At 41.6% G+C, this 26,155-nt stretch overlaps 1 protein-coding gene across 4 annotated transcripts; it reads left to right on the top strand.

The window, feature by feature from the left end:
- Positions 1 to 346: 346 nt before the first annotated feature.
- LOC129830961 (mannosyl-oligosaccharide 1,2-alpha-mannosidase IA-like) lies at positions 347 to 25,532 on the top strand. 4 transcript variants are annotated; one of them, XM_055893849.1, is made up of 13 exons: positions 1,052 to 1,142; positions 1,377 to 1,522; positions 3,300 to 3,396; positions 3,581 to 3,696; positions 4,026 to 4,106; positions 6,206 to 6,300; positions 9,736 to 9,859; positions 10,037 to 10,130; positions 10,279 to 10,394; positions 10,678 to 10,897; positions 21,394 to 21,566; positions 24,392 to 24,507; positions 24,831 to 25,532. In XM_055893849.1, exons 2-13 carry the CDS (start codon positions 1,520 to 1,522, stop codon positions 24,967 to 24,969), a joined length of 1,374 nt encoding a protein of 457 aa, XP_055749824.1. In that variant the 5' UTR covers positions 1,052 to 1,142; positions 1,377 to 1,519; the 3' UTR covers positions 24,970 to 25,532. The 4 variants fall into 4 exon arrangements, with proteins under 4 accessions (XP_055749823.1, XP_055749826.1, XP_055749824.1 ...); XM_055893848.1 differs by lacking the exon at positions 1,377 to 1,522 and having other exon boundaries at positions 347 to 1,142; XM_055893850.1 differs by lacking the exons at positions 1,052 to 1,142; positions 1,377 to 1,522 and adding an exon at positions 2,787 to 2,813.
- The last annotated feature ends 623 nt before the right edge of the window (positions 25,533 to 26,155 follow it).

Raw genomic sequence — 26,155 nt, 5'->3', positions numbered from 1 at the left:
CAGAGTCCCTGCCCATCTTCTCAAAGCATGTGAAACCCTACCTCTTCAAAGAGTATCTTAAATATACCCACTCCCCCACCCATCTATCTAGCTCAGACTTTGCTGATAGCTACTTTATTGAGAAGTTTACTTACTATGCCTGTGATATGTGCTTGTCCCACCTAGTTATCCTAAGATTAATGCACTAACTGTAAGTCGCTCTGGATAAGAGCGTCTGCTAAATGACTAAAATGTAAAATGATTACACTATTTGTATCCGTTCATCAGGTTCAATTGGGGACTTTTATTTTGAAGCCGAACCGCAAATTCCACTATTGTGGCTAATCCTTATTGTGGCTAGCTTCACACAGGTACTGTACAGTGTATCACAATTCTGAACACGCTTGAGTGAACGAGACCTGATTAAGAATGGCTCGTGCGTTCATAAAATCGCTATGACGGACGAGTCGATGTTATCGCTATACTCTGGGAAGATTTAACGTTGGAATTCTACTCAAACTAAATAAGTTCAATTATTTTCTTTATGTTGTAACGGCCACGAGGGAAAATGTAAGCAGACAACAGTTGACTTTATCAACAATGTAGCTGTTGTGTTGGTAAACTGAGACGAGATGATTTTCAAAACGCTCGCAGGTAAAACTTCATTCGTGGGGCTTCGTTTACCGCAGACATTTGTATTCTTACTGTTTCTCGGAAGTCTGGGATTTGGAGCTTTGTTCTTTTTGCCTGAAACATCTCGTTTGAAACGTATTTTTCAACATAATTCGGACAACTCGGCAGTTATCACCGACTCTATGAATGGACGAAGTGCACAGCCCAGCTCACCCATTGGATATGGGCTCATTGGAGCCGCTCGGTTCGATATTGGAGTGCTACGTATACAATCACAACTCTCATCTTCAAATGGAAAACAGACAAATAATAACAAGGAAAGTAGTCAAGGAACAGTTTCAGTGGAACATACGTCCGAAGGTGACGCTGCCAACAACAAGGTGCATACAAGGGGCGTGGTGGTATCGAGTGGGGCGCTCTCACCTGTGAGAGTGAAGTTGAGGAATTGTATGCTGAAACCGCCATATGGCGCAAATTATGGAAAACCTAGTGACCCTGAATCTCTGCAGCGTCGGGAGAAAGTCAAAGAGGTAAGAGGCGGTGATAGGCCTATGCATTGTCATATGGTATCATAATAGGATAGGATAACGCTTTGGTACAGACAGGCTTATGTGGAGAAGGCAGGAGGACAATAATAGCTTGAACAATCAATGTCTTAGAGCAAATAACTGTTAATGGCAACAACATGCTGGAGACTGTAGGTCTACTCAATGATTCACACTTTTAAATTAATTGGGATCTATTGTGCATTTTATACTAAATAGCCTGGATTCTAGCACAGCCCCCAGACTGAAAACGATAAGGTGTCTCCGTACTGTTGCCCATGAGAGAATGCAGTTGGCATCTTTTGAAAAGCCAGACAAATTCATCAGCAGGCTGCAAATCTCCAGGTCAATAATGGTGCTGCATGGTAAGTGTGTGGGTTGACAGAGGTGGGGTGCAGGGGTCATAAAGCCTACTGTACAGATCTCTTGAGGTAATGCTGTTTGATTGGCAGGGCTGCTCCAGTTGTCCAGACACCGGGTCTCTGTCCCAAATGGTAACCTATTCCCTACATATTTCACTACTTTTGACCATAGCCCTAGGAGTAGTAGTGCACTATATAGGGGATAGGATGCCATTTAGGACACACAGTGCACCTCATTATTCTGGGGCACAGGCTCCTGACTGTCGAACATGATGATTCTCCTGACTCCCAACAGTCACATCCGCTGTTCACCTTAGCCTTTACCTGACACTACTTATTACAAACGTCTCCAAAGCCACACACACACACACACACAGACACACACAGCAACTAGGGGAGTGAATAATCCCCCACACAACGTACACTAGCTTCTTTCATTCAAACAGAGAATAGAGATATATTATTTACCCGGCAAGCTATTTGCAAAGCCCATGACTGTAGAGCAACAGTAGACTGAGTGATCTATGTTGCAATTCAGCCACGATTCTCCTGAATGAAACAGAAGCTTTTATTCTTTTGATATGTTTTTCATAAATAGTGCTACTTACAGTCAAACAGAAGCTTTCTTTCATTGAAATTGAGGCCCAAAACTTCAGAAAGCTATTACAATATCATATCAGTTAAGAATTGTATTGCCAGAGATCTGTCTAACTTGGGTTCTTGTTAATTTCTTCGCAAGGAGAATGTGACTTATCTTTGGCCTCATTTGGATATTCATTGTGCGGAAGTATAAAATGACATTGACACGGCTGCAACAAAGCCAAGCAAGCTTAAATGTCAAACCAAAACCCCTTCAATTATTATACAAGATCTTTCTTTCTTCCTAATGTTCTGATCAATGGATGCTCCGTGTCATTTCAAAACCTCTGGAGGGGAAATAAGGCCATCTGATACTTTATTGAAGGCAGATGATTCAGAGGTGCCAAAGATCCCATCCAGAATAGGTCATCTTGATTACAAAGGTCAACCCCAAGGCTTTACCGGTGAAAGATCATGAATAGCCCTATCTGTCTTCCTTACTGGTTCTGCTGTTTTGATGAATAAAGCAACACATAATCTCCAAAGTTCATCTCTCCCTACTATCTCCACCTGTCTCACACATTGTCCTATCACCACAAAAGCCAGAGCCAGTGTCAACAGAACTACAGCCTTTTCTTTTCTTTTGTTCTCTTTTTCTTTCCCTAACACAGTTACCGACAGTTACCTCAAGATAACTGCTAATCTATGCCAAGAGGTAATAAGAAACAAACTGATATACAGTTACTGCTTATTGCAACTCACTGTTGGTAGATTGTTGACAAGGACTGCAGGCAGAGGAGTTGTTTAATGGAGTAGGTTATTAGCTCTTGAGATATAAACAGACCCCATGGTGAGAGAAGTTAGTTTGGCAAAATTAGATGCATATTACGATAATATAATGTGTAAGCCATTATATGCATTAGCCTAAGCCATGTGAATAAGTAGAGTGAGGAGATGAATGGATGTTGGTTGTTACTAATGTCACTGGTGGTTCCAGAGGGAGCCCTCGGATCACAGAAATGTGATGCTTGAATGACCTCATCCTATTTCAATGAAATCATTTCATGGAGATTATGAAATGACTGCAATGAGCTGTTCAATTTTGATATTGAAGCTAATTAAAGGTTTTCATCTGTTTGTTTATCACTAAAACTAGTATACTTATTTCACTGAGATTCTACCACTTGTATTTTTATTTCAGATGATGAAGTTTGCTTGGGACAACTATAAGCTTTACGCATGGGGGGAGAATGAGCTGCGACCACTCTCCAGGAATGGCAATGATGGCAGGACATTTGGTGAGTAAATGGCCCCCTGAACGTACTATATGGCATACCAGTACCCTGCTTCTGAACATACTCTATCTACATGGAAGTTTACAAACTAATGTCTGCAGTTAATGTCTCTGCAGTGCAGTCCAAAGCAGTTAATGTTTCTAGTCTGCAGTGCAGTCCATTGTGTGTTGGTGTATTGGTGTCACAGGTGGGTTAAGAGGTGCCTCTATCGTGGACTCTCTGGATACCCTCTACATTATGGGGCTTGGTCAAGAGTACCAGGAGGCCAAGGAGTGGGTGGAGAACAACCTGAACCTCAATGTAGTAAGTGGGTCCTTTTCCCCTTATTACAAATAATTTATGTTGTCAGTGGGGCTATACATAGGCCACTTTAAATCTAATCCAGCTGTTTAAATCTAATCCAGAACAGCGTGCAGACAGGTTGGAGTTGGATAGGGACGTCACTCTGAGAATGCTGGACCTGCATATCAATCATGGTTCAGGCAGGGAGATTATGCCCGCTGAGAAGAAAATTAAAAACATCCTTAAATAACCCTGGAGCCAAACCTCCGACAGCTCGTCAGACACAATAGAAAGTATCCCTCGTCTGTAATGAAAAGCAATCTCTCTTTCTTTCTTTCTTTACCCCACAGGGTGGAGAGGCGTCTCTGTTTGAAGTGAATATCCGCTACGTGGGTGGCCTGCTGTCTGCCTACTACCTAACAGGAGAGGAGGTGAGATCCATCCATCATAGTTTATTCATCACATTTCTACATTGCTTAACAGTGGTATTACTCAGGTATAATGTCTCCCACCGTTATGAGGCCTAAAGATATCTGTCTCCCGGAAAACAGCTCTACATCCTCTTGCCTGATAATGCGGCCGTTCAAATAAATGACCTAGAATCAAAGAGAACCGCCATCACATCCTTGGTTGATGTGTGCAGTTGTCAAAACTTATATATCCTATAATGCATCGATCACGGACAGATTAGAGAATTCCATCAATACCACACACACCACTGAAATGATGTAGGTGGATTGAGTTCTGGAATTTATCCACAATCAAGGCATTATTTTTCGGAACTAAGCAGGCTCTGTCGTAGAATGATTCCATTGCAGTTGATTCATTGTGGGGATGGTCAGTTATCACAGCTGGGAACAGGATCAAGAACCAGACTATGAAGTAATTAAGAATATCGTTTTAGGGCTCAGTTGTGCCTTCTCTAATTAAACAGTGTCTTAAAATCTGGGGCTGTATGTATCAAGTGTCTCAGAGTAGGAGTGCTGATTTAGGATCAGTTTAGCCTTTTAGATCACAATGATTACGATAACATGGACAGGAGGAACCTGATCTTAGATCAGCACTCCTGCTCTGAGACATTTAACACATACAGCCCCAGGTATGACAGCTGGGAGGACATTCAGCACCATGGACAGCTCCCAACAGCCTGTTTTTCTCCTTGTATGGTGATCAATTACACTGGGTGAGATTACAGTATATTTTCAGATTACCATGGCAACATGACTACCAGTATTACCTTCCTCTGCCAGAGCACTTTTCTTCACAAGGTTGTGCTCTCAGTTCTTGATGTGATTACAGTCTGTGCAATTTCAAGGACACTTGTTCAAGCCTTAAATAATTGTAAAGAGATCTGGATTATTATCTTGATACAGTCTTTTCAGAAATGAAAGAAAACATAACATACTCATCACAGTACCAGTTTCATTAAATCCTGCAGAGAGTTTTCTCAGACTTTTATATTGAGGGTTAATCAAGACTGCTTGTTTGTGGTTGCTGGCTGCTTTGTTCTCAAACAGAGGCAGTAATTGGTTTTAAAAGAATGCTGCATTTCAGATAGACAGAACACTGCTACAGGCACACTGTGTCCCAAGCTCTTCTTTGACTCCAGCTTTGGCTTTACTTTGGTGAAATTCTTTCTTTTAGCTGCATGTCATATTTTGTAAGTTTGTCAAGCTGTGCCTGTGGATTTATACATGTTGTATATCATTAGATAATACTAATGTGGTCCACCTGGATATTAGCGCAGGGACGATACCAGTATTGAGATATTTGTTAGTATTGTGGTATGGAAACAAAACACGAAGAGGGATTTAATGTTGGAAACAAACATCATTATGTTGTCATCCAGAGTCACTTGTATTTATTTCTAAGCTATACAACACAATATTTTACATACAGCAGGTTTTAAAGGACCAAAGAGTTTGGTCTGCTTTGTGTTTTTATTTTTGCTATGGAAAAAATGGTGTAATACTGGTATTGTCGCAGCCCTATTGGATACAACAAGGAGAGTCATTAGGCACCTTTCCTTTGGGGACATGCAGGACAGGAAACAATAAATGGGACACCAACTTTGCCACAGCTGTTGTTAACACTCCCTGAAAAGTGATACACTGACAATGTGGTTTCAGCATAGAAGAGCTTGAACTAGATGCAGTCTACAAAAGGTGAACTACAATGAAGACTACAACACTCCTCCCCTTTCCTTGTCCCTTGCCAAACCCCACCCGCAACCAGACAGACACTGAGAAGAGGGATAGAAGAGGGCATGAAGCCCTGAGCTGTCCCATAAAGTCACACATCTACTACTTTAGATGAACTCAACGGAGCTGTCTCAACGGAGCTGTCTCAACGGAGCTGTCTCAACGGAGCTGTCTCAACGGAGCTGTCTCAACGGAGCTGTCTCAACGGAGCTGTCTCAACGGAGCTGTCTCAACGGAGCTGTCTCAACGGAGCTGTCTCAACGGAGCTGTCTCAACCGAACTGAACTGATTTAACTGGACTGAACTGAACCGCTCTCTTGTCTCTCCAGGTGTTTAAAAGGAAAGTGGTGGAGCTGGGGAGAAATCTGTTACCTGCCTTCAACACTCCCACAGGCATACCACATGGAGTTGTCAACCTGGCCGGGTGGGTAGCATTTCCTAGTTGGGTATACAATACCTCTTCTGCTGGAGCAGGGTAGTCTTCACTGAAGCAATATACATAAACTGACACATTGTAGCTATGCTGTTGTAGGTAGTGTAATTCTTGGACTGTAAATAGATTGCAGGACTATATATTGTGATCTAATTAGTTGCAGTGTGTCATCATGCGTTACACTTGATGAACTCTGGATTTATCTCATCCCGGTAATACTATTAAAACCGCAGTGGAAAAGACATTTGGATCGGAGAGAGAAAGGGAATCCATCCTGTTCATTTTTACTCAAAATGCATTTTCACTGCAGAAGTGAGAGTCATTCTATTCAGTTTTGCCTGATGGCTCAGCTCTCCCCCCTAGTCCCTAGGGAAAGTAAGTGTGAAGTGAGTGAGAAGTGTGAAGCAATCTGCCATGGCCATTAGAGGGGGGGTAAGCTAAGCTGGTGCTCCTGGCAGCCTGTCAGCTTCCCTCTCCCTAGCTTTCAGTCAAAGGCGTATCTGGGATCGATGTGTCAGGTGTCTGGGAATGACAGAGGCTCAGCGTGGAGGAAGATCAACATCCCCCTCCTCCAGATCTAAATATAGAATATTATGGAAGTGAATGAGGAACAGGTCTGGGTAGAAGAGAAAGACTAACAGGTCAGGATCTGTTTCTAATCTATAGCAGAATAGACTCTTGTCATCATGATTATTCTTCAGGTTCTTTTATCAGAAAGACAAAATAATATTTCAGACATGAACCGTGCTGTCTGCTGACAACTGGACAAAAAGAAGGATATCCAAGACACAACTATATATTGTCTCAGCCTATAATGGTAATTCTATCCAATCAACGCTTTTGTCACAACAAGTACTTATCCGCCTAGCCAATCAAGGCTTGTCACAGTTAGAAATTATTATTCTGCGTGATCAAAGCTGGTTAGAGCTTACTGCATCTAATTCTGTCTGACTACAGCTATCTCCAATAACACTGAAATAATAAGCCTGTGAAATTACTCATTTTAGGGCAACACACTGATATTTCCGCCATGTGCATTAGAGAGCATGATAGCCAACACCTTTGCAGAAGAGCAGAGAAAATTATACATTACTACATAAATATTACGTAGCCAATTTGAGTTGGATGTAAGTTATTCAGCTAACCATGGTGCGAATTACGGGGGAGTCGGGGGCTCAGCTCCCCTGAATGAGACGTTAACTCCCCTAAATGCAACAAAAGTCCAACTTATAGGAGGGTCTCGAATAATGTCAATTTGACACGCTTCCTATTTGTTTAGAATGCAGTGGTAAATATGTTTTACATTGGAATATTTTATTTTCATATTTACCGATGAAACGAATACCCCCCACCTATCTGTCATGGTTTAAAAATGTATTTCTATGTGGCGGTGCTGTCCATCCAGTAGTGCTGAATTTCAGCCTCAGCTGACCTCCTTTATGTGTAGATGTTCCTTTGTACTTCCTCATTTTCGACATTTGTTTGCCATGCGACTTTGTTAAAAATAGCCTTTATTCCAATGCATTTCATTTATCCGTTGATTTATCATTGTTTGCTTTTGTCGGTCAGCTGTTTGGAGCGATCGTTGTTTTGTTTTTCAGATGCGCGAGGGTACTGGTGATCTCTGCATCAGAAGTAACAGACCATTTTATTTAGCTTCATTATGTTCTATTAATATTTGTTTTCTCGATCAGATGATGATGATGGTCAACAATATCACTAGACAACTAGCCCACAGCTAGACACCAATGCGCTTCCAATCCATCCAACAATTATACGTTAATGACAGTAGGCCTATAGTTGACTCTTTCGGGTTAGAAGCATTCGATTTTGCAATGGCATAGGCTTACATTATTTTGGATTTGTGTGCTCATGAGAACTGTTTCCACAGCGAAACATCATGAAATGTTACGTAGGCATAGTTACACTTACAGTTAATTTTCAGAGATCTCCAAGATCAATGATTCGTACAAGTTCAATGTTCTAATTCAATTGGTAAATGCTTAACAATGATAAATAACACTCTCATAAATGTAATTTTTGTAAGGAAAGAAAGGTAGTGTTTTATGTCACATGATCTGTGAAGTCTCCCAAGCATTAACTCATGAATTATGGACAACTCATGAACTATGGTGTAAAACATGTTTAGATTCAAATAACTTATTATTTTGAATGTAGGCTATTCTGTGTGTGTTGATGTCTTTAAAATTGCCTTGGCTGAGCGGGTAGGCTATCGGAATTGGTGTAGTCCTAGTGAAGAGTAAACGCAAGTAAATGCCGTTTACCCACCTCTAAAAAATAATAATAATAATGCATTGAAACTATAGGGAGAGTTACTTTTTTTTTTACCGCGACCAGCAATCAGAGTTTACCCACCAATTTTGTTTTACTGCTACATCACTGGCTACCAGTAGGCCTACATCTATTTGAGGTTCATGGTAAAACACATTGTAGCCTAGTCCAGTAAGTTGACAGTGTGTGTTAGGGTGAGCATCTCGTTTTTCCCAGGACAGTTTCAGCCCCATTTCAGGTGTCCCAACTACAAAAAAATATACATTTGTCAGCAAGACACATCAATTAATGTAGGCCTAATCAATGGCAATCACTGAATGACATTAGACACACTTTTTGGTGTTTTGTAACAGATGTCTATTTCCATTCATCAAATGCCATGCAGTTTGAATGCTGGAATTATTTTGGAGTGGACGAACATGCCTACCTTTTGAAGTGATTTGTTTGACAATCAGATGAAAGTATCATGACTGGTTGTGTTCATGCCACATTAAAAGGAAATTCATTTTTACCGTTTAAATGACCTCTTTATTATTAGACCTATATATAATTTTAAAAATACAGAGACCCTTGGATGTCAGGGTGTAATTCAGCTAACCGAACAGTATTAGCAACTTAACCCTCACATTTCAACAAATGTAGAATTTGCAAATTGAGAGGATCATTGTGTTCATAAAATTCAGAATGTGCCCAATGCATAATGTATGTGTTATTGCTGGTACAACTTCTACAGTACAGTAGGCAGGTTTCAAATGTTACATTTCTCTTGCCTGGCTACCCAGACTCCTTGCACCGGCCAAACGCTACGCCGCACCCACGGACTTCTTCGGAATGGTTCTGGATCTGAGTACCTCCCCGACGCTTCACCGAATATGAACAAGTTCGGGGCTGTCTGATTGGTCCAGAAACAGAATGGGTTGGGCTAGAGCCAGAACACACGTGGGCGGTTTGAATAATCGTAATTGGCTTTGATACTCTGATTGGTTAGAGGTGATCCAATCGCTCCTCATCACCACAAATGATTTCAATGATGGCTGTCTCAGACTAAAGTATGTAGCAAACGACAAAGCAGCGGAAGAATTTAGTGTGAGTTGTCAGGCTAGTATCTCTGTCTCATGTCTGTTCCTGTTTTAGTGATTCCAGGAGGTCGTCCGTGGGGGATCTAGGGAGGAGCAGTGTTCTAGCAGAGTTTGGAACACTGCATCTGGAGTTTGTTCATCTGTCAGAACTCACCAATGATCCCATTTATACCGAGAAGGTGAGTGCTGTAACTCCACAAGCTTCACATATAATGCTTTTGTTTTCAAGTCTTTAAAATCAGATATAATGTGAAAATAACAGGTGCTTAGAAAGAATACCCCATATTAAGCTCAACTGTTAAATAAATGTACTTGTTTTGTGTGTCTCTCGCCCTCTTACTTCTCTACACCCTCAGGTTATGAATATTAGGAAACACCTGAACCAGCTGGACAAGCCACGTGGCCTCTACCCAAACGCTCTCAACCCAGTCAGTGGGCATTGGGAACAGCGTAAATCACCATCTGACTATTGAGTGATTGCAGTCCTTCATTAAACTAAGAGGGATTACATTTTTCTTTGATGTTATTGTCCTGTCTGAGAACAGCCACTTATGTTATATGGCATGGCAGATCATGCGTTATTGCTTATCTTTTTCAGATTATGTCTCCATTGGGGCCCTTGGTGACAGCTTCTACGAGTATCTAATAAAATCCTACCTGATGTCAGACAGGACAGATGAAGTTGCTAAAAGAATGTACTATGCTGCACTGGAGGTACACATACCAGTCTATGGCCAGTCTATGGTTGCATGCTATGCCATATAATGCTATAACAGCAGAAAAGCAATAGGTGAAGCATGAGAACAAGAACAGTACGATAGAATAGAGCAGGAAAAGGGAAGAGATCGCGAAAAGAGGCAAAGACATTTGATGAAAAATATATATTTTTATTAATATCAATTTACCAACATTTCTGAAAATGGATATATCGCGTTTTGGAATGAAACTCTTCACATGTTGTTTACTAATGATACCCATCTACTGTACACTGCTTTAGGCCATAGAGAATAACCTAGTCCAGAGGTCTCCTGGGGGGCTGATCTACGTGGCTGAGTGGAGGGGGGGTATCCTGGACCACAGGATGGGTCACCTGGCCTGCTTCTCTGGAGGGATGATTGGGATCGGGGCTGAACACGGCAGTCCAGAGACCAGACAGCACCAACTGGACCTGGCTGCTAACATCACCCATACCTGCCACGAGTCCTACAGACGTACACGTAGGAACACATCTATATAGTATATACTCAACCCAGTTCAAAGCCCAATCAGATGCCTTACAGGGTGTTGTAATTGACATGCTTTCATGGCATATTCACAATTCATTAGTCAAAGTCTGAACAGTTTTTACTATAGGGCCCCACAAAGAGGATGGATTCAAAATGAATTGCCATTAGTTAGTGCTTTTTTAATCAAGGTTTTTTTATTTGGCTTTTCAGTATTTTACAGGCGAAGGGCGAAAACAAACAACAAATCCTCTACCACTCTCAATCTTATGCTCCAACAAAGCCCCACCCCCAACCAGATAGGGCATTACATCATTAGTTATTGCTTGACAGGTTTAATAGTTAGTCACCTGTAAAGGTGTTAACAGTAAGAATCCACTAAAAGGATGGACTAATGATGAATTACCATTAGTTAATACTTAACAAGCTTTCCTAAATAGCATGATCAATAACAAAACAATAACAATGTCACATCTCTTACATAACATTAACTAGCATTACACATTTTATTCAATTTCATTGCCTTAATGAAGTTCATATGGGAACTTAAGTACGAAGTTAGGGGTTTGAGAAAAGGCTTGTGTAGATGTCACCCTGATCTCTCTGAAGGTCTGTGTAGGTGTCACCCTGTATGTCGTAATACTCATCAGTGTCTGCAAAGATGTTGTCATGGGTTTCATAAATAGAGGCTCTGGTCCTCACACTCACATCTGACAGCACTACCTCCTCTGACAGCACTTTCTCCTCTGACATCACTTCCTATTCTAACATCACTTCCTTCTCTGACATCACTTCCTGCTTCTCCTCTTCAGTGTACAGTAGATGAGAACTGAAGCTTTAGCAGCCAGGGCAACGCCCACCACAGTCAGTACAGAAAGCAAACGGACACTGTGAAGACACACCTATGTTAAGGTCCAAGAGGGTAGAGTTCTGAGCTCCTATCTTGTTCTCAGCCATACAGTAGTACTGAATCATGTCTCCCAGACTGACACTTATGTACTGTTATCTTCCTTATCCTGTCTGTACGACTCTCACTTCAGTCCCATTGCTCATGTACCACGTTTAAGACGTCACTGGTGGGTTGGCATCACTGCTGCAGGTCAGAGTCACGGACTGCCCTCCTCTATTTCACCACTGACTGACACTGAAGTGTTCTTGGAGCCATATTTCACAATAAGTGTACCTCCAATGGGAGATTCTCAAGGCCTCTTACAATAGAGAAGTAGCTGCCTGAATGCCCTTTCTGACTGCCTGTAGAAACGTGACCTTGGACTTGGACTAAGTAACTAAAGTTTTGACAGGAAGTCTTGCAGAAGGAGATCAGGACTGATTCTCCCTCCTTTGCAATGGGAGGAGTAACTTTTACTTGTATGTTTGTAACAGACAGATTGACCCCAAATGGATCACTGTATGTCGTACCGTACCCCCTTGCTTTTTAAATGTGAATTTGTTCTCAGGGTGCAGTCTTTCTCCTTGTTACCATGGTGCTCTTCCGATCCGGGAAGTCCAAATATTTGAAAACCGTTTTTGACTAGATTGTGTGATGGTTTGAATGCTGGGATAATGTGTAATTGCAAGGGATTTTGACAGGTATCCCAATGAAGGCGCAGATGGTCTTGTGTTTATTACATCCCAGCAGTTACCAAGGAGACATGCAGGAGAGTGAAGATCCTCACATCCTTTTACGGCACAGGAATAACTGCCTGCTTCCTCACTGCGGACAGGGTCTAGGTACAGGCAGATGTTCAGGGTTTGGTAAATTTTGCCCATTCTTGTACCAGATGTAGCTAACTTATAGAAGATTCCCCCAAAAGTCATGAAGCCACTCAAAACGTCTGTAATACCCTTTCGTCATCTGTGAAGTCTTCTCGGGAATGGTCTTGTCCTTCCATTTCTTATTGTTGCCATTGTTAAACCAGACTAAGTCACCTGTCCTCAAAAAGTCAGCATCAGGGAAATTGTAGTTCATGTTCACTGACGAACCCTCTTAAGGCACAAACTTTCTTCTCATTGCAAATCACTGCATCTACATTCGACAGACTGGCTATAAAGAGGAACAGTCCTGCAAACATGCTTCTTGCCAAAGTGACGGGCATCAGTTAGAATGTGAAAGGGAGATCCTCTGATACCTACCAACATACTGGCAGTGCAGTTGAACAAAGTGTTAGTTTGAGATTGTGTCTTAATACCAAATGGAAGCCAAGCTTCAGTTTCTGATACAGATTTGATTTCCTGTTAAAGTGTGTTTATCAAGATGCATAACTCAGGGTGGACATTGAGGCTATAATGAGTTATATATTCATAGGTCCACATAAAAAGCAATGTACAGTGCATTCAAATCAAGTCAAACTTTATTTGCCACATGCGCCGAATACAACAAGTGTAGACTTTACCGTGAAATGCTTACTTACAAGCCCTTAACCAACAGTGCAGTTCAAGAAGAAGAAAATATTTACCAAGTAGACTAAAATAAAAAGTAATAATAAAAAGTAACACAATAAGAATAACAATAACGAGGCTATATACAGGTAGGTGGCACCGGTACCGAGTCAGTGTGCAGGGGTACAGGCTAGTTGAGGTAATCTGTACATGTAGGTGGGGGCAAAGTGACTATGCATAGGTAAGAAACAAACAGCGAGTAGCAGCAGTGTACAAGAGGGGGGGTGGTCAATGTAAATTGTCCGGTGGTGATTTTTATGAATTGTTCAGCATTCTAATGGATTGGGCGTAGAAGCTGTTGAGGGGCCTTTTGGTCCATGCGCTCTGGTACCGGAGAGCTTGGGTGACTGGAGTCTCTGACAATTTTATGGGCTTTCCTCTGACACCACCTATTATATAGGTCCTGGATGGCAGGAAGTTTGGCCCCAGTGATGTACTGGGCCATTCGCACTATCCTCTGTAGCGCCTTACGGTCAGATGCCGAGCAGTTGCCATACCAGGCTTTGATGCAACCGGTCAGGATGCTCTCGATGGTGCAGCTGTAGAAACTTTTGAGAATCTGGGGGCCCACGCCAAATCTTTTCAGTCTCCTGAGGGGGAAAAGGTTTTGTTGTGCCCTCTTTACGACTGTCTTGGTATGTTTGTACTAGAGGTCGACTGATTATGATTATTGGAGGACCAAAAAAGCCGATACCGATTAATCAGACGATTTTTTTAATTTGTAATAATGACAATTACAACAATACTGAATGAACACTTATTTTAACTTAATATAATACATCAATAAAATCAATTTAGCCAATTTAACATGTTCAATTTGGTTTAAATAATGCAAAAACAAAGTGTTGGAGAAGAAAGTAAGTGCAATATGTGCCATGTAAGAAAGCTAACGTTTAAGTTCCTTGCTCAGAACATGAGAACATATGAAAGCTGGTGGTTCCTTTTAACATGAGTCTTCAATATTCCCAGGTAAGAAGTTTTAGGTTGTAGTTATTATAGGAATTATAGGACTATTTCTCTCCTATACTATTTGTATTTCATATACCTTTGACTATTGGATGTTCTTATAGGCACTTTAGTATTGCCAGTGTAACAGTATAGCTTCCATCCCTCTCCTCGCCGCTACCTGGGCTCGAACCAGGAACACATCGACAACAGCCACCCTCGAAGCAGCGTTACCCATGCAAAGCAAGGGGAACAACTACTCCAAGTCTCAGAGCAAGTGACGTTTGAAAGGCTATTAGCGTGCACCCCGCTAACAAGCTAGCCATTTCACATCGGTTACACCAGCCTAATCTCGGGAGTTGATAGGCTTGAAGTCATAAACAGCGCAATGCTTGAAGCATTGCGAAGAGCTGCTGGCAAAACGTACGAAAGTGCTGTTTGAATGAATGCTTACGAGCCTGCTGGTACCTACCATCGCTCAGTCAGACTGCTCTATCAAATCATAGACTTAATTATAACATAATAACACACAGAAATACGAGCCTTAGGTCATTAATATGGTCGAATCCGGAAACTATCATCTCGAAAACAAAACGTTTATTCTTTCAGTGAAATACGGAACCGTTCCGTATTTTATCTAACGGGTGGCATCCATAAGTCTAAATATTCCTGTTACATTGCACATCCTTCAATGTTATGTCATAATTACGTAAAATTCTGGCAAATTAGTTCGCAATGAGCCAGGCGGCCCAAACTGTTGCATATATCCTGACTCTGCGTGCAATGAACGCAAGAGAAGTGACACAATTTCACCTGGTTAATATTGCCTGCTAACCTGGATTTATTTTAGCTAAATATGCAGGTTTAAAAATATATACTTCTGTGTATTGATTTTAAGAAAGGCATTGATGTTTTTGATTAGGTACAAGTTGGAGCAACGACAGTCCTTTTTCGCGAATGCGCACCGCATCGATTATATGCAACGCAGGACACACTAGATAAACTAGTAATATCATCAACCATGTGTAGTTATAACTAGTGATTATGATTGTTTTTATAAGATAAGTTTAATGCTAGCTAGCGACTTACCTTGGCTTCTTACTGCATTCGCGTAACAGGCAGGCTCCTCATGAGGCAGGTGGTTAGACCATTGGACTAGTTAACCGTAAGGTTGCAAGATTGAATCCCTGAGCTGACAAGGTAAAAATCTGTCGTTCTGCCCCTGAACAAGGCAGTTAACCCACCGTTCCTAGGCCGTCATTGAAAATAAGAATGTGTTCTTAACTGACTTGCCTAGTTAAATAAAGGTGTAAATTCGGTAAAATCGGCGTCCAAAATTACAGATTTCCGATTGTTATGAAAACTTGAAATCGGTCCTCATTAATCGGCCATTCCGATTAATCGGTCGACCTCTAGTTTGGACCATGATAGATCGTTGGTGACCGAGGAACTTGAAACTCTCGACCCGCTCCACTACAGTCTCGTCGATGTTAATGGGGGCCTGTTCGGCCAACCTTTTCCTGTAGTCCACGATCAGCTCCTTTATCTTGCTCATATTGAGGGAGATGTTGTTGTCCTGGCATCACACTGCCAGTTCTCTGGCTCTTCCCTATAGGCTGTCTCATCGTTGTCGGTGATCAGGCCTACCACTGTTATGTCGTCAGCAAACTTAATGATGGTGTTGGAGTCGTGTTTGGCCACGCATTTGTGGGTGAACAGGGAATACAGGAGGGGACTAAGTACACACCCCTAAGGGGCCCCAGTGTTAAGGATCAGCGTGGCAGACGTGTTGTTGCTTACTCTTACCACCTGAATGCTGGCCCGTCAGGAAGTCCAGGATCCAGTTGCAGAGGGAGGTGTTTAATCCCAGAGTCTTTAGCTTAGGGATGAGCTTTGTGGGCACTATGGTGTTGTGAGCTGTAGTCAATGAACAGCATTCTCACATAGGTGTTCCTTTTGTCCAGGTGAGAAAGGGCGGTGTGGAGTGCGTTTGAGATTGCGTCATCTATGGATCTGTTGGAGCGGTTTGCGAATTGGAGTGGGTCTAGGAGGATGCTGTTGATGTGAGCCATGACCAGTTTTTCAAAGCACTTCATGGCTACCGACGTGAGTGCCACGGTGCGGTAATCATTTAGGCAGGTTACCTTCGCTTCCTTGGGCACAGGGACTATGGTGTACTGCTTGAAACATGTAGGTATTACAGACTCGGTCAGGGAGAGGTTGAAAATGTCAGTGCAGACACTTGACAGTTGGTCTGCGCATGCTTTGAGTACACGTCCTGGTAATCCATCTGGCCCAGTGGCTTTGTGAATGTTCACCTGTTTAAAGGTTTTGTTCACATCGGCTACCGAGAGCGTTATCACACAGTCATCCAGAACAGCTGGTGCTCTCGTGCATGCTTCAGTGTTGCTTGCCTCGAAGCGAGCATAAAAGGCATTTATCTCGTCTGGTAGGCTCGCGTCTGGGTTTCCCTTTGTAGTCCGTAATAGTTTTCAAGCCCTGCCACATCCGACGAGCGTCAGAGCCGATGTAGTAGGATTCAATCTTAATCCTGTATTGACGCTTTGCTTGTTTGATGGTTCGTCTGAAGGCATAGCGCCCAGATTAGTCTCCCTTTCCTTGAAAGCGGCAGCTCTAGCCTTTAGCTCGATGCGGATGTTGCCTGTCATCCAGGGATGACATCATCAATGCATGTATGTATTCCTAAATGCCATTGGATGAATCCCGGGAACATATTCCAGTCTGTGCTAGCAGAACAGTCATGTAGTGTTGCATTCGCGTCATCTGACCACTTCTGTATTGAGTGAGTCACTGATACTTCCTGCTTTAGTTTTTGCTTGTAAGCAGGAATCAGGAGGATAGACTTGTGGTTAGATTTGCCAAATGAAGAGCGGGGGAGAGCTTTGTATGCATCTCTGTGTGTGGAGTAAAGGTGGGCTAGGATTTTTTCCCCCCTGGTTACACGTGACATGCTGGTAAATATTTGGTAAAACTGATTTAAGTTTTCCTGCATTAAAGTCCCCGGCCACTAAGAGCGCCGCTTCTGGGTGAGCATTTTCTTCTTTGCTTATGGCCTGATAGTTGGTTGAGAGCTGGCTTAGTGCCGGCTTCGCTTTGTGGTGGTAAATAGACGGCTACGAATAATACAGATGAGAACTCTCCTGGTAGATAGTGTGGTCCACAGCTCATCATAAGCTACTCTACCTCAGGCGAGCAATACCTCGAGACTTCTTTAATATTAGACATTGCGCACCAGCTGTTATTGACAAAAAGACACACACACCCACCCCTCGCCTTACCAGAGGTAGCGTCTCTGTTCTGCCGGTGCATGGAAAATCCCGCCAGCTCTATATTGTCTGTTTCGTCGTTCAGTTACGTCTCGGTGAAACATAAGATGTTACAGTTTTTAATGTCCTCTTGGTAGGATCATCTTAATAGTAGGTCATCGATTTTATTTTCTAACGATTGCATGTTAGCAAGGAGAATGGAAGGCATTGGGAGTTTACTCGCTCGCCTCCGGCTTCTCAGAAAGATCCCCGATTTGCGTCCCCTTTTCCGGCGTCTTTTCTTCACGCAAAAGGCGTGGATCTGGGCCTGTTCCAGTGAAAGCAGGACATCCTTCTCGTCAGACTCATTAAAGGAAAAAGTTTCTTCCAGTCTGTGGTGAGTAATCGCTTTTCTGATGTCCAGAAGTTATTTTTGGTCATAAGAGATGGTAGCAGCAATATTATGTACACAATAAGTTAAAAAATAAGTTATACAAAAGGCAAAAAAATAACAAAATTGCACAATTGGTTGGGAGAACGTAAAACGTCAGCCATGTTCTTCGGCGCCATCTTCGGAAAGTATTCAGACCCTTTGACTTTTTCCACATTTTGTTACGTTACAGCCTTGTTCTGAAATGGATTAAATTGTTTTCCCTCCTCATAAATCTATACAGTACCCCATAAAGACATAGCAAAAACAGTTGTTTTCAACATTTCTGGTAATTTATAAAAAACAAACTGAAATATCACATTTACATAAGTATTCAGACCCGTTACTCAGTACTTTATTGAAGCACCTTTGGCAGTGATTACAGCCTCGAGTCTTCTTGGGTATGACGCTACAAGCTTGGCACACCAGTATTTGGGGATTTTCTCCCATTCTTCTCTGCAAATCCTCTCAAGCTCTTTCAGGTTGGATGGGGATTGTCACTGCACAGCTATTTTCAGGTCTCTCCAGAGATGTTAGATCGGGTTCAAGTCCGGGCTCTGGCTGGGCCACTTAAGGACATTGAGACTTGTCCCGAAGCCACTCCAGCGTTGTCTTGGCTGTGTGCTTAGGGTCTTGTCCTGTTGGAAGGTGAACCTTTGCCCCAGTCTGATAACCTGCTCCTGAGGGCTCAGGACTTCATCAAGGATCTCTCTGTACTTTGCTTTGTTCATCTTTCCCTCGATCCTGACTAGTCTTCCAGTTTCTGCCGCTGAAAAACATCATGCTTCACCGTAGGGATGCTATTGGCCAGGTGATGAGCGGTGCCTGGTTTCCTCCAGACGTGACGCTTGGCATTCAGGCCAAAGAGATCAATCTTGTTTTCATCAGACTAGAGAATCTTGTTTCTCATGGTCTGTGTCCTTTAGGTGCCTTTTGTCAAACTCCAAGCAAGATGTTATTGGGGACCTTCAATGCTTCAGACATTTTTTGGTACCCTTCCCCAGATCTGTGCCTCGACACAATCCTGTCTCTGAGCTTTACGGACAATTCCTTCAACCTCATGGCTTGGTTTTTGCTCTGACATGCGCTGTAAACAGTAGGACCTTATATAGACAGGTTTGTGCCATTCCAAATCATGTCCAATCAATTGAATTTACCACAGGTGGACTCCAATCAAGTTGTAGAAACATCTCAAGGATGATTTAATATAAATAGGATGCACCTGAGCTCAATTTCGAGTCTCATAGCAACGTTTTCCTTTTTTATAAATCTGAAAAAAAATCTAAAACCCTGTTTTCACTTTGTTGTTATGGGGTATTTTGTGTAGATTGAGGATTTTGTAATTTTTTAATTCCGTTTTAGAATATAGATGTACCGTAACAAAATGTTGAAAAAGTCAAGTGGTCTGAATACTTTCCGAATGCACTGTATACAGTACCAGTCAAAAGTTTGGACACACCTACTCATTCCAGGGTTTTTCTTTATTTTCCTATTTTCTACATTGAAGCACACCCTCCACATATGGAATCATGTAGTAACTAAAGTGTTAAACAAATCAAAATATATTTTATATTTAAGATGTTTCAAAGTAGCTACCCTTTGCCTTGATGACAGTTTTGCACACTCTTGGCATTCTTTCAACCAGCTTCATGAGGTAGTCACCTGGAATACATTTCAATTAACAGGTGTGCCTTGTTAAAAGATCATTTGTGGAATTGCTTTCCTTCTTAATGCGTTTGAGCCAATCAGTTGTCACAACACAAGGTAAGGGTGGTATATACAGAAGATAGCCCTATTTGGTGAAAGACCAAGTCCATATTATGGCAAAAACAGCTCAAGTAACCAAAGCGAAACGACAGTCCATCATTACTTTAAGACATGAAGGTCAGTCAATCCGGAAAATGTCAAGAACTTTGAAAGTTTCTTCAAGTGCAGTCGCAAAAACCATCGAGCGCTATGATGAAACTGGATCACATGAGAACCGCCACAGGAAAAGAAGACCCAGAGTTACCTCTGCTGCAGAGGATAAGTTCATTTGAGTTAACTACACCTCAGATTGAAGCCCAAATAAATGCTTCACAGAGTTCAAGTAACAGACACATCACAATATCAACTGTTCAGAGGAGACTGCATGAATCAGGCATTCATGGTCAAATTTCTGCAAAGAAACCACTACTAAAGGACACCAATAAGAAGAAGAGACTTGCTTGGACCAAGAAACAAGCAATGGACATTAGACTGGTGAAAATCTGTCCTTTGTTCTGATGCGTCCAAGTGTGAGATTTTTGGTTCCAGCCGCCGTGTCTTTGTGAGACGCAGAGTAGGTGAAAGGATGATCTCTGCCTGTGTGGTTCCCACTGTGAAGCATGGAGGAGGAGGTGTGATGGTGTGGGGGTGAGTTGCTGGTGACACTGTCACACTGGTGATTTATTTAGAATTCATGGCACACTTAGCCAGAATGGCAACCACAGCATTGTGCAGCGATACGCCATCCCATATGGTTTGCGCTTAGTTAAACTATCATTTGTTTTTCAACGGGACAATGACCCAAAACACACCTCCAGACTGTGTAATGGCTATTTGACCAAGGAGAGTGATGGAGTGCTGCATCAGATGACCTGGACTCCACAATCACCCAAACTCAACCCAATTGTGATGGTTTGGGATGAGTTGGAGGAAGAAGCAGCCAACAAGTGCTCAACATATATGGGAACTCTTTTAAGACTGTTGGAAAAGCATTCCTCGTGAAGATGGTTGAGATAATGCCAACAGTGTGCAAAGCTGTCATCAAGGCAAAGGGTGGCTACTTTGAAGAATATACAGTATGTTTTGATTTGTTTAACACCTTTTTAGTTACTACATGATTCCATATGTGTTATTTTATAGCTTTGATGTCTTCTATTATTCTACAATGTAAAAATTAGTCAAAATAAAGAAAAACCCTTTAATGAGTAGGTGTGTCCAAACTTTTGACTGGTACTGTGTTTACAAATATGCATATGGGTAGCCTATAGACATTCAGGGACATCTAGTGTAGAAGTATATTTATATAAGTATAAAGTATTATAAGAGCATCTGCAAATAGTTGCAGGGAATAAAGTTAACCTGTAAGATTGTAGGGTGTGATCTAGCTGTAACGCTCCCTTCTCTAGGTACATACTGCCCAGGTATTGAACCCCGGTCTCAATCCCCGAGTGTAGCACCTTGGCAAAAACAATTGTAATCATACAGCTTTCTCTCTAATATGACTATTCTCCAGCATATTACATAATTATGCACAATAGTAAAATATTAAATATGCACAATACAAAAAATATAAAATATGCACAATATGACAAATATTCAATATATGCATATCCAGTGTTTTAGCATAATGCATTGTCAATTCTAATCCAACCTAAATCCAACAGCCACTAAACTGGGCCCAGAGGTGTTCCGGTTTGATGATGGAGCGGAGGCCACAGCACCCAGAGTAAACGAAAGGCATTACATCCTGAGGCCAGAGGTCGTGGAAAGCTACATGTACATGTGGAGACTGACCCATGACCCCAAGTACAGAGAGTGGGGCTGGGAGGCTCTGGAGGTGAGGCCATACATTTACAGTGCCTTCGGGAACGTATTCAGACCCCTTGACTTTTTCCATATTTTGTTATATTCCAGCCTTATTCTAAAATGGATTAAATAGTTTTTTTCCCCCTCATCAATCTATACACACTAACCCATAATGACAATGCAATAACAGTTTTTTAGATTTTCTTTGCTAATTTAAGTTTTTTTAAAAACGAAATATGACATTTTACATACATTACCGTTCAAAAGTTTGGTGTCACTTGTTTTTGAAAGAAAAGCAACAAAAAAAAGTCCATTTAAAAGAACATCAAATAGATCAGAAATATACAGTTTAGACATGGTTAATGTTGTAAATGACTATTGTAGCTGGAAAAGGCTGAATTTTTATGGAATATCTACATAGGCCTATAGAGGCCCATTATCAGCATCCATCACTCTTGTGTTCCAAGGGCACGTTGTGTTAGCTAATCCAAGTTTATAATTTTAAAAGGCTAATTGATCATTAGAAAACCCTTTTGCAATTATGTTAGCACAGCTGAAAACTGCTGTCCTGATTTTAAAGAAGCAATAAAACTGACCTTCTTTATACAAGTTGAGTATCTGTAGCAGCAGCATTTGTGGTTTCGATTACATGCTCAGAATGGCCAGAAACAAAGAACTTTCTTCTGAAACTCGTCAGTCTATTCTTGTTCTGAGAAATTAAATCTTTTACATGCGAGTAATCGCCAAGAAATTGAGTATCTCGTACAACGCTGTGTACTACTGCCTGAACAGAACAGAGCAAACTGGTTCTAACCAGAATAGAATGAGGAGTGGGAGGCCCCGGTGCACAACTGAGCAAGTGGGACAAGTACATTGGAGTGTCTAGTTTGAGAAACAGACGCCTCGCAAGTTCTCAACTGGCAGCTTCGTTAAATAGTACCCGCAAAACACCAGTCTCAACATCAACAGCGTTCAGCTGTGCTAACATAATTGCAACAGTGTTTTCTAATGATCAATTAGACTTTTTAAAATGATAAACTTGGATTAACTAACACAATGTGCTTTTGGAACACAGGAGTGATGGTTGCTGATAATGAGCCTTGGTATGCCTATTTAGATATTCCATTCAAATTCAGCCATTTCCAGCTACAGTAGTCATTTACAATGTCTACACTGTATTTCTTATTTAATGGACAAAAACATTTGATTTTCTTTCAAAAACAAGGCCATTTCTAAGTGACCCCAAACATTTGAACTGTAGTGTAAGTGTTCAGACCCTTTACTCAGTACTTTGTTGAAGCACTTTTGGCAGCGATTAAAGCCTGGTGTCTTTTTGGGTATGACACTACAAGCTTGGCACACCTATATTTGGGGAGTTTCTCCCATTCTTCTCTGCAGATCCTCTTAAGCTCTGTCAAGTTTGATGGTGAGCGTTGCTTCACAGCTATTTTTAGGTCTCTCCAGAGATGTTAGATCGGTTCAAGTCCGGCCTCTGGCTGGGCCACTCAAGGACATTCAGAGACTTGTCCCGAAGCCACTCCTGCGTTATTTTCACTGTGTGCTTAGGGTCATTGGCATGTTGAAAAGTGAACCTTCGCCCCAGTCTGAGGTCGTGAGCGCTCTGGAGCAGGTTTTCATCAAGGATCTCTCTGTACTTTGCTCTGTTCATCTTTTCCTCGATCTTGACTAGTCTCCCAGTCCATGCCGCTGAAAAACATTCCCACTGCATGATGCTGCCACAACCTTGCTTCACCGTAGGGATGGTGCCAGGTTTCCTCCAGACGTGACGCTTGGCATTCAGGCCAAAGAGTTCAATCTTTCGTCAGACCAGAAAACTTTGTTTTTCATGGTCTGGGAGTCTTTAGGTGCCTTTTGGCAAACTTCAAGCAGGCTGTCATGTGCCTTTTGCTGAGGAGTATCTTCCTTCTGTCCACTCTACCATAAAGGCCTAATTGGTGGAGTGCTGCGGAGATTGATGTCCTTCTGGAAGGTTCTCCCATCTCCACAGAGGAACTCCAAAGCTCTGTCAGAGTGACCATCAGGTTCTTGGTCACCTCCCTGACCAAGGCCCTTCTCCCCCGATTGCTCAGTTTGGCCGGGCAGGCCAGCTCTAGGAAGAGTCTTGGTGGTTCAAATCTTCTTTCATTTAAGAATCATGGGCACTGTGTTCTTAGGGATCTTCAATGCTGCAGAAATGCTTTGGTACCCTTCTCCAGATCTGTGCCTCGACACAATCCTGTCTCGGTGCTCTACGGACAATTCCTACGACGTCATGGCTTGGTTTTTGCTCTGACATGTACTGTCAACAGTAGGACCTTGTATAGACAGGTGTGTGCCTTTCCAAATCATGTCCAATCAATTCACTTTACCACAGGTGGACTCCAATGAAGTTGTAGAAGCATCTCAAGAATGATCAATGGAAGCAGGATGCACCTGAGATCAATTTCGAGTCTCATAGCAAAGGGTCTGAATACTTATGTAAATAAGGTATTTCTGTTGTTTATTTGTAATACATTTGCAAAACCTGTTTTCGCTTTGTCATTATGGGATATTGTGTGTAGATTGCTGAGGAAATTGTATTTTTAATCCATTTTAGAATAAGGCTGTAACATAAAATATGGGAAAAGTCAAAGGGTCTGAATACTTTCCGAAGGCACTGTATAGCAATGAAAATACATTACAATAAATTGACCTATGATCCTGTGATATATTTCCTTTCAGCCCATTTTGATACTGTAGTCCTATGTGTGATTTACCCTAAAATAACTTAACCATAAAACCATCTACATGTAAAATGGAAATGTTGGTCTGATTCTTGCGGTTAGTTAAAGATGGGATTGTACTTTTATTTTACAGGCTCTGGAGCGACACTGTCGACTTGCCACAGGGTTCTCTGGTATCATTGATGTCTACGGCCATATAATCCAACACGACAACCTACAGCAGAGTTTCTTTCTGGCAGAAACACTCAAGTGAGTGAAGGAAAAGATACAAGCATCATGTGTGTTATCTTTGTCATTTCTCTGTGTTTTTCATTAGCAATAACCATAACATAACACTATTGTACACAGTTTGTCATCTACTGTCCGTTTTTACTTTGTCCCTGTCTATATATCTCATCTTAATTGTGTTTTCCTGTCCTCCCTTCTCTATCTTCGTATTTTCTCTGCGCTTTACACTAGCAATAACCATAACGCTATTGTACATTTTATTGTATAGAGTTTTTTTATTGTATAGAGTTTAATAGTGTTTTCCTCTCCTCCTCTCTGTCCTCTCTCTCTCTGGTGTGTTACAGGTATCTTTACCTGCTGTTCTCTGAAGACGATCTCCTGCCTCTGAAGGACTGGGTGTTTAACACAGAAGCACACCCTCTACCTGTCATCCCCAGGAACTGCTCTCAGGAGAGAGGACACAGACCCAATTGGACTCATTGACAGGCTTATAGGGCTCCTTTGAAATGGACCATATATGGTGTATGTTCATTGTCAGGCTTAGCTCCAGTGTTTGGCCCAAACATTTTACCTTTATGTTTCCATCTCTGAGGCCTGGCCCCAAAAAGCCCTAAGAAATGATTGGGGGCCCCCTTTCTGGCCCTAGTCACTTTGATTAAACTGCAGGAGATGGATGGTCAGTGAGACACATATCTCTGTGGATACTGTTGAACTGATTTTGTCTTCACTGTGAAAGCTGTTGTTGTTTCTGTGAATCATCAGAAACCAACAATGAGTATATATATCGACTTCTTTGCCTCTGTGAGGGAAATTCCCATATAACAGGGAATGAGCTGAACATCAGCTGTCTGAGTGTCAGTATTTATTTGTGATACATCCATTGTGCATTAAATCTGTGCTATGATAAAAAATATTGTTTTTTCAGTGTAGGATTTTCTGTCCATGCCAGTTATTTTTATTATCAGATAATTTCACTAATTGTAAGTCACTCTGGATAAGAGTGACTGGTAAAGGACTAAAATATAAATGTAAATATTTCTGATGGATTTCAGCACTTCTCTGACTCACGATGCAAAACACTCCTCATCGATCAATTTTTATCCTGATCACGATCCATGGCTTGAAAATTGATTTATAGAAAGCTGCAGTCCCAGGAGAAAGAGGGAAATTGTTCATTAGGTCCAAAAAGTGAAGAGAGCTTAGTGAAAATGATTACATGCTCACAACTACCAACTCCGTCTTACTTTCTCTACATGTGCACTATAAATTAGCTTACCCTACATTACTTAAAATGATTTGGAAAAAGTCATATTTGATTTCTTCCCTGATGGCTCAGTTGATTACAAATCTGAGACTCATAATTAATAGTAATTTATTAATTTCTGTAATATTAAGATAAGCTACTGATTTTTAAATAGTATGTTCTATGCTTTATTTGATAGATGGGAAACGGGGAGATATATTAAAGGAAGACAAAATGTGTAGAATTTAACTCTGATGTCATTGCATATCTGCAAATAGCCATGAATGTTTCCACTCAACTACAGGGGCTGTGTATTTTTAGTAGGACTTTGGATGTTGCATTAAGTAAATATTGCCTGATGAACACAGGGCAATGAGGGCATGGCCCTCCCACAGGTCACTGTGGCATGAGGAAATACCTGAATAA

Source organism: Salvelinus fontinalis, chromosome 32, assembly GCF_029448725.1.
Source record: "Salvelinus fontinalis isolate EN_2023a chromosome 32, ASM2944872v1, whole genome shotgun sequence".
Lineage (NCBI taxonomy): Eukaryota > Metazoa > Chordata > Actinopteri > Salmoniformes > Salmonidae > Salvelinus > Salvelinus fontinalis.
This window is presented reverse-complemented; position numbering and strand designations above follow the sequence as displayed.

Excerpts from the sequence above, each read along its gene's own strand:
- LOC129830961 (XM_055893848.1), top strand. The coding sequence starts at position 612 with ATGATTTTCAAAACGCTCGCAGGTAAAACTTCATTCGTGGGGCTTCGT. Across the intron at positions 21,567-24,391 it reads GGGGCTGGGAGGCTCTGGAG|GCTCTGGAGCGACACTGTCG; the intron begins GTGAGGCCATAC and ends TTTATTTTACAG. Across the intron at positions 24,508-24,830 it reads TTTCTGGCAGAAACACTCAA|GTATCTTTACCTGCTGTTCT; the intron begins GTGAGTGAAGGA and ends GGTGTGTTACAG.